The 7,975-nt window shown below is 55.2% G+C and overlaps 1 protein-coding gene across 1 annotated transcript in view; it reads right to left on the reverse strand.

The window, feature by feature from the left end:
* Positions 1-7,975, reverse strand: part of SARNP (SAP domain containing ribonucleoprotein) — a 33,103-nt gene that overhangs the window by 21,208 nt on the left and 3,920 nt on the right. Inside the window, exons 4-8 of the mRNA XM_014960559.1 lie at positions 6,493-6,544; positions 3,359-3,432; positions 2,166-2,194; positions 1,599-1,624; positions 1,382-1,450 (exon numbers count right to left, since the gene is read on the reverse strand). Of these exons, the coding sequence (XP_014816045.1) occupies positions 1,382-1,450; positions 1,599-1,624; positions 2,166-2,194; positions 3,359-3,432; positions 6,493-6,544 (250 nt within the window). The remainder of the gene's footprint in view (positions 1-1,381; positions 1,451-1,598; positions 1,625-2,165; positions 2,195-3,358; positions 3,433-6,492; positions 6,545-7,975) is intronic.

The raw sequence follows: 7,975 nt of genomic DNA on the forward strand, positions 1-7,975 counted from the left end.
GTGAATTCCCAGGGCCGGTGGAATAAAGCACAACTCCAGTAACGTGGAGAAAGAGGCAGCAAAAAAAAAGGTCAAATCCATCCATCCATCCTGCCTCGAGTGATTGTCCCCCTGTACTCAGCACTGGTGAGGCCTCACCTTGAGTGCTGTGTCCAGTTTTGGGCCCCCTACCATAAAAAAGACCTTGAGGGGCTGGAGCGGGTCCAGAGAAGGGCGACAAAGCTGGTGAGGGGTCTGGAGAATAAGTCTGATGAGGAGAGGCTGAGGGAGCTGGGGGTGTTCAGCCTGGAGAAGAGGAGGCTGAGGGGAGACCTTCTTGCTCTCTCCAACTCCCTGAAAGGAGGGGGTAGAGAGATGGGGGTCGGTCTCTTTTCTCAAGTCCCAGGCGACAGGACGAGAGGAAATGGCCTCAAGTTGCGCCAGGGGAGGTTCAGGCTGGATATTAGGAACAATTTTTTCCCTGAAAGGGTTCTCAGCCCTTGGAATGGGCTGCCCAGGGAGGGGGTTGAGGCCCCATCCCTGGAGGTGTTCAAAAGCCGGGTTGATGTGGTGCTGGGAGGTCTGGTTTAGTGATGATGCTCCTTGTTTGTTGTGTGGGTGTCTATTTTTGTCAGTCAGGCTGACGGTTGGACAAGATGATCTTTAAGGTCCCTTCCAACCTAGAAGATTCTGGGATTCTGAGGAGGAGAGGGGCTCGTTTCACAAGGATGGAGAGAAGATGAACCACCCCCTGGGTCTTCTCCACATGGGGAGCAGAGGTCTCTGCCTCCACCACCAGACAATTCCCCTCCACCGCTCCCTGGCACACGCTCCAGTGGCCCCCAGCATGTCCAGTGCCCCCCCCCCCACTGCCAGGCACAAGGACCAGCTCTATTTCTCTGCTGGAAAAAAAAGGAGTAGTTTCAACACCAAATCCATCCCCCTCCGGAGGCTTGTCTCATTTGTATTTCAAAGAGTTATTTCCTACCAGGGAGAGAGGTCTCTTCAGAGAGCTCATTACCTTGGTCCTTACAGACTTGGGCACTCACAGAGCACGAATCAAGAGCCTGAAACCAGCCCAATTCCACCCCCACCAAACGGGGGCTCTTCCCTTGCTAAAATCCGCACGAATCGTCTTAAAACCCAACCCGTTCGGCAGCGACACGTCCCTCAAAACCAACCCTACCCCGAGTCACACACACAAAAGCAAAGAGAGGGGAAGATGAAGGACCCGGGGCTCCCCAGGGGCCGTGGGCTGCGCTGATAACGAGATGGAGATAACGAGATGTAAAACCTGGAGCAGCAGGAAGGCTCCGAGTGGCCACGGGCACGAGCTCCGGGCTGGAGCTCCAGGAGAATCCCCGTGGGACAGAGCATCCTGCAGGCCAAGGCACCTTCTTACCTTCTTGGAGAGTGAGGAGACGTTCAAGCCGAACCTTTGAGCCCTTTCCTTTAATTTATCCATGTTTACCTACAAAGGCAGAGAAAACAATTGGTATTTTTTAAAAACCCAAACCAAGCAGCATCACTCAGGTCGCAGGGAGGGAGAGCAGGAGCCTCCCGGAACAAGCTCCTACACGTGTCCTCTCTCCAAGAGGAGAACACGAAGGATTTCTTACCGTGGGTTTGCTGTCTGCAGAGAGGCCTGAAAGGAGGAGGAAAGAGAAAAAAAAAGGCCGTCAGAGAAGGAACCCGAGGAGCAGCACCTCAGGAGGTGCAGAACATCCCCCTGCTGCCCTGTCCCACCACAGACCGGCGAGGAACGGCCGTCTCCCCCTTCCCACCTTCCAGCTCTGCTCACCACAGGGTCCCCCCTTTTCTTTTTCACCTTCAAATCATCCTCCCCAACCACAAAACTGCTGCCACCCCCTCTCCCTGGGCCAGTTTTGGCAACAGAACCCAGCATTTAGGGGGTTTTGACACCTCTTCAGGGGGACCACGGGGAAATCTGGCCCAAGTCTCCCAGCTGAGCTTGGAAGAGACACTGGGAAAAGCCTCTGAGCCACCAAAGCAACAACCATGTCCTTTTCCTCCTGATTCCACAACCTCCCCTCTGGGGAGCTCTGGGGCAGGAGAAGGGACAGGGGTGAGAACAAAGGTGGCCCCCACCAGCAATGGTTTTTTTCCTCCCCTCAGAAATAATTCAACGTTTGCAGCGAGGTCACTGCCCGGCTCCGTCTCCTCACCTTTAGTCGGAACCGTGGCCAACCCGAACCTGCCGAAGGCAAAGAGAGCTCAGTCAGGGGCTGGGACACAGTTTTGGGTGTGAGCTTCTCCTTCAAACACTCCTCAAACACTCTTTTCCTCCTCAAACACTCGAATCAAACTGGTTTGGGGGCAAGATGAACTAGAATACGCTTATTATTGGCCGGTGTAATTACTGCAGCCGCTCCTGCGCTTACTCTGTGCACAGAGATCCCCCCCCTTTCCTCACAAAACCAACCCCAAAGTGCAGAGAGTGAGTCCCACCCCCTGAACTTCACCCTTTTCCCCGTCCTTCCAGAATAACCCTGAGAACTGCTGGGAATCCCACTGGAATTTCAGCCCGAGGCACACATCGAGCACCCCAGGGTCTGACACAGCCCAAATGTGACACTGGGGGGGGGGTCTCCTGCCCCACGAGGGGCACCAGGTCCCTGTGACACCACACAGAATCACAGAATCTTCTAGGTTGGAAGGGACCTTCAAGATCATCTTGTCCAACCGTCAACCCGACTGACAAAAATAGACACCCCCACAACAAACAAGGAGCATCATCACTAAACCAGACCTCCCAGCACCACATCAACCCGGCTTTTGAACACCTCCAGGGATGGGGCCTCAACCCCCTCCCTGGGCAGCCCAGTCCAAGGGCTGAGAACCCTTTCAGGGAAAAAATTGTTCCTAATATCCAGCCTGAACCTCCCCTGGCGCAACTTGAGGCCATTTCCTCTCGTCCTGTCGCCTGGGACTTGAGAAAAGAGACCGACCCCCATCTCTCTACCCCCTCCTTTCAGGGAGTTGGAGAGAGCAAGAAGGTCTCCCCTCAGCCTCCTCTTCTCCAGGCTGAACACCCCCAGCTCCCTCAGCCTCTCCTCACCAGACTTATTCTCCAGACCCCTCACCTTCTTTGTTGCCCTTCTCTGGACCCGCTCCAGCCCCTCAATGTCTTGTTTTATGGTAGGGGGCCCAAAACTGGACACAGCACTCGAGGTGAGGCCTCACACGTGCCCCTAAACCCTGCAGGAAACCCCTCCTGGGTTCCCTCAGGCTGGGGGGAACCCCCACCACGGTTTTTCCCCACAGAGGGAGCGTTTCCACCTCCCACCAACACGACCTGCCCGGGGCAGACGTGGCTGGGGGGTTTCTTCTCCAGGAGAAGGCCACACCATGGACTCACCGAGCCGCCCGCGCCGCCTTCTTGCTCTCCAGGCTGACGGGCACGTTGAAGCGCTCAGCCCTCTTCTGCATGCGCTGCAGGGAGAGAAAGGAACCCGCTGAGGGAAAGGGGAGGTCCAAAGGGTATAAAAAGGGGGTTCTGTGGTGGGCAGAAGCTCCACTGTGCCCAGTTAGACCAGTCTGGAGAGGGGAAAACCATCCCCCGGCACTCTCAGGTAAAGGGAGAGACGCTGCAGGCACCTTCTCTCAGCTCGGGCTGGCCAAGAAGCCACCACAGAGTCACAGAATCAATCTTCTAGGTTGGAAGGGACCTTAAAGATCATCTTGTCCCAGGGACACACACTTGGCCAAAAGGCTCAGATAAACATGGGGCTAATAAAAAAATAAATAAATAAGAGCTAATAAAAAGAAGTATGGCCTTACTCTGCTGCTCCGGGAACGTTCCTCGGGAAGGAGAGGAGCCAGAGGAGAAGGGGACCAGGGAGAAAACAGACTTTTTTTCCATTTTAAGATGGAATATGGCTGCTGTGGAGGCTGGTGTGGCACCACTCAGCTCCCCTGGGGAAGGAGCAGCATCCAGGAGGGACCACCCCTCCCGGAGCAATCGATGGCCACAACTGGCCTCGGCTGATCCGCAAGGAAAGAGGCACCAACAAGATTCCCTTTCCTTCCCCCCTGAGCAAAAGGGCACAGAAACACACTAAAAAAAGGGATGGGGGGGGCAGTGTTTGCTTTCGGGGAACTTATTTAAAAATTTCAGCACAAGAGGCTGAGGCCCCCCCAGGCTCAGAGCCCCCTGCCCCGGGGCCAGGAAAAGCTCGGAAACATCGGGAGCTCAAGGGTTGGCACCTCCCAGTATTAAATCCCCTTAAAAGCTTAAGGGAAATATTTAACATTTTATTATTCCACAAGGGCGCAAAAATGTGTTTGGTGTTTCAGAGGTTAGAGAAACAGATATTATTTGAAGGGAAACATTTACTTTAGCCAAAAGCCCAGTGAGGAGCGTTAATAACCACTCACATCCAAACATGAATGTTTAGAAAAAAAGGGTTGGGAACGTCGCCCCTCACGCTGGCAGAGCTGAGGAGTTTTTACCCAAATCAATAGAAAAGACAGAAAAACGTATCACTTGGGTCAAAGCACCTTTCCTTGTTCTTCCTGACACTCTGAAGAGGAAACACCCAACGAGGCAGCTCCCAAAAGGCTCTCAGCAAGGAGAGAGCAGAGCCCCCACTGCCCAGGACCCCCTGTGGGGGGATGGGAAGGGTCCTGGGGGTGCTCTGCCCCCTTTAAACCCCCCCCAGACCCACAGCAAGCCCCTGTTATCCCTGATGGTCCCTTTCCCAGGAATCCATCTCGCTTTTCAAGCTCCTCTGTCACAGGCCACACGAACAGCCTCCAGCGTTCAATTATGCATCGCACAGGAAATAATTCCCTTTTATCCTCAAAAACCATCTACGACACAATTTCGCCGAGATCTGATTATTCACACTCAATCAAACGGGCTCTGGGGACACACACACTCCCCCCCCAAGTGCTGCCCCCAGCTCTGGGGACATCAGAAGGACATGGAGATGTTGGATGGGGGTCAGAGGAGGCCCCGGAGATGCTGGGGGGGCTGGAGCCCCTCTGCTGGGAGGGGGGGCTGAGAGAGTTTGGGGGGGTTCAGCCTGGAGAAGAGAAGGCTCCGGGGAGACCTTGGAGCCCCTTCCAGTCCCTCAAGGGGCTCCAGGAAAGCTGGGGAGGGACTCTGGATCAGGGAGGGAAGCCATAGGATGAGGGGGAAGGGTTTGACACTGAAAAAGGGGAGATTTAGGCAAGATCTGCGGAGGAAATTCTTCCTCCTGAGGGTGGTGAGAGCCTGGCCCAGGTTGCCCAGAGAAGCTGTGGCTGCCCCATCCCTGGAGGGGTTCAAGGGGCAGGTTGGAGGGGGCTTGGAGCAACCTGGGCTGGTGGAACCAGGTGATCTTTAAGGTCCCTCCCAACACAAACCATTCCATGATTCGACAAAAAAAAAAAAAAATCAAAACCCAACAAACTTTGGAGAAAAAGAATTTGGAGAAAAAAAAAAAAGAAGGGCAACAAGAGCGTAACTTCAGCAATTTCACTTAATGAGCTCTTTAACCAGCAAGGGCCAAGGGCAGCCCCACACCACGGGGGCCGTGGCTCCTGCAGCAACACTTCCAGCTCCCCCCGGGTCCCGTGTTTCTCCTCATCACACCCTCACTGAGGTCATAATCCCCCGCTTGCGACATCGCCCCGGTTGCTGTGGAAATGCTCGTGTCCCAAACAGAAGATTAAACCTCTGAAGTAGGGGTGAACAGCAGGGAGACAAGAATCATGTTTTCATAGTGATTTCTTTCTTATGGAACACGAGCAGAAAAATAAGGGGGGGGGGGGGGGGGGGAACACACAATCGGATTCCTCAAACTCAAAAAGTTTCGCAAAGTTTCCCCAGAGGAATCGGCGGCTTCTGAGTGTGTTTGTTTTAAATAAGCCCAGCAAAATTAAGTGACAAAGTCAGCGAAGATAAAGAGGAGATGATCTGTTCGCTCCTATCAGTCCCCCCCCCCAAAGAGAATCCTTTCTGAGCTTTGTAGTTTCACGTGGCTGAAGCAATGGGGTTTGTGGCAAGTCCCGAGGGACGGGGATGAGCCGCAGCCACAGCGGAACTTTTCATGTTTGCAACAGCAGGAAACACAAATTTATACACCAATTTATACACCAGAGCCACCCCCGAGGCTGTTTGAGTCTCCCATCCGGAGCAGAGAACGCTACGGGGCAACGTTCCCCCTTTATCTGCGAGGGAACAGCACCCCAGTTTGTGGCTGCTAAACTGGAAATACTGGGGTAGGGTCCGTGGTGGTGGTGGAGGGAGGGACAGGGCGGCGAGGAAAGAGGTGTCAACGGGCAATTGAGAGGAACAGGCCTCAAAATCCAACGTCAAAACGAGACGTGCCACGGGGTCACCACCCCCCAGGTCACCCCTCAGCCCGTCCTTGATAAAACCTCCAAGAAAAACCAGGCAGTTTTAGGTGGAAACACGGAGCCAGCCCCAGGAACGCAGGGAAGAAGCTCCAGGTGAAGGGAATAAGGGAAGCAACCCCTGGGAGGAGGCAGCAGAAGGAACCTTACCTCCATCTGTGAGATTTCTGATGTGATTTTCACCACCTTCTTTTCCGTGATCCTAGAGGTGTTGGGGAAGAGAGAAAAGGGGTCAGAATAGCCCCCCAGTGCCAGGGGTGCCAGGGGGTCTCCTCCCCACCTGAGGGCCTGCTTTGGGAGACGGGAGGAGCCCCCTCAGGGTGCTCAGAGCTGGGTGAAGCTGTGAAACTTCTAACCCAAATCAGGGGGTACCAGGGGCAGGAAACACACCACGCAGCGAAGGTGCAGCCCTGGGCTCCCCCCACCAGCCTGACCAGTGCCTTCAGTGCCCCCCAGTTCCTCTGGCAGGGGTAGGGAGCTGGAAAAGGCACCAGAACCAGCCCCACTCTCTACACAGGCTCAGAGGAATAATTAAGCTCTGTTTTAGGCAAAGAGAAACCTTCTCCAGTTTTAGGGGGGTGCTGCAGATGGGCCCCAAAACACCGGGTGGATCTTACAGCGAGAGGCCACAGACCTCTGCACCCAAAAATACCCCCCCTGCAGCTCTCAACAGTCACATCCAGTTCTTGTGAGAAGCCCAAAGCCTCGACTTGCCAGCCCCGAAGAAGAGCTTTATTCCTTTATGGCCCTCAAATACAAAGGGTTGTTCTGTTCTAGTTCATGGGGCAGCCCCAGGCAGCTTCTCCCCGGGTCAGCACCGCACCCCGCGCCCCGGCTCCGTTTCAAACACACACTTCCTGAACAATGCGCGGCCGACAACAGCGGGGACCCGTAAAAAAAAAAAAGACCCGCACGAAAAATATAATGGAGTGGGCGTGCTCCAAAGTTTATGCTCCCAAAACAGAGCTCGGGCTGGAGGGGGGGGTTGGAAAACAAAAGAGGAAGAGACAAAGTTCGGAAGTTCCCAGGCTAAACGAAATAGCACCCTCCTCCTCCCAAACAACTCCCCATAAAACAGTGGGTCACAGCCAGCCTCATTAAGGTCGCCCATTTAGAAAAACGCGCTGCTTTTGTTCCCCGTTCCCGGACAGGTTTCTCATTTTATGCCCTGAAAGGTAGTAATGGTTTAATGGCACTTTCACAGGAAGCAATTCTGGCCTGGGGAGCCGGGACACGGCGCTGCCAGCGCTCGGCGGGCACAGCACGCCCCCTCCTGCCCACTAGCCCCGGGGCTCGTCCTTCTAGCCACGCTGGAGGGGAGAGTGGCCACGTAGAGGGACAGAGGGACCCCCACATTACCCCCAACAGGGCTGGGGCAAGAGCTATGACCCTGCTCCAAGGCTTGCTGCCACCTCCAGCCAGCCCTAACGCAGACACGGGGCTGTAGGAAGCCCCCACGGGGCTGTAGGAAGCCCCCACGGGGCAGGAAAAAGCCCCCACGGGGCAGGAAAAAGCCCCCACGGGGGGGCTGGGGGAAAAAAGCCCCCACCTGGGGGGCTGGGGGAAAAAAGCCCCCACCTGGGGCTGGAGGAAAAAGCCCAAAGGGGGGGGCTGGGGGAAAAAAGCCCCCCCG

This window comes from Calidris pugnax, unplaced genomic scaffold (assembly GCF_001431845.1).
Source record: "Calidris pugnax isolate Ruff unplaced genomic scaffold, ASM143184v1 scaffold541, whole genome shotgun sequence".
NCBI classification, from domain to species: Eukaryota; Metazoa; Chordata; class Aves; order Charadriiformes; family Scolopacidae; genus Calidris; species Calidris pugnax.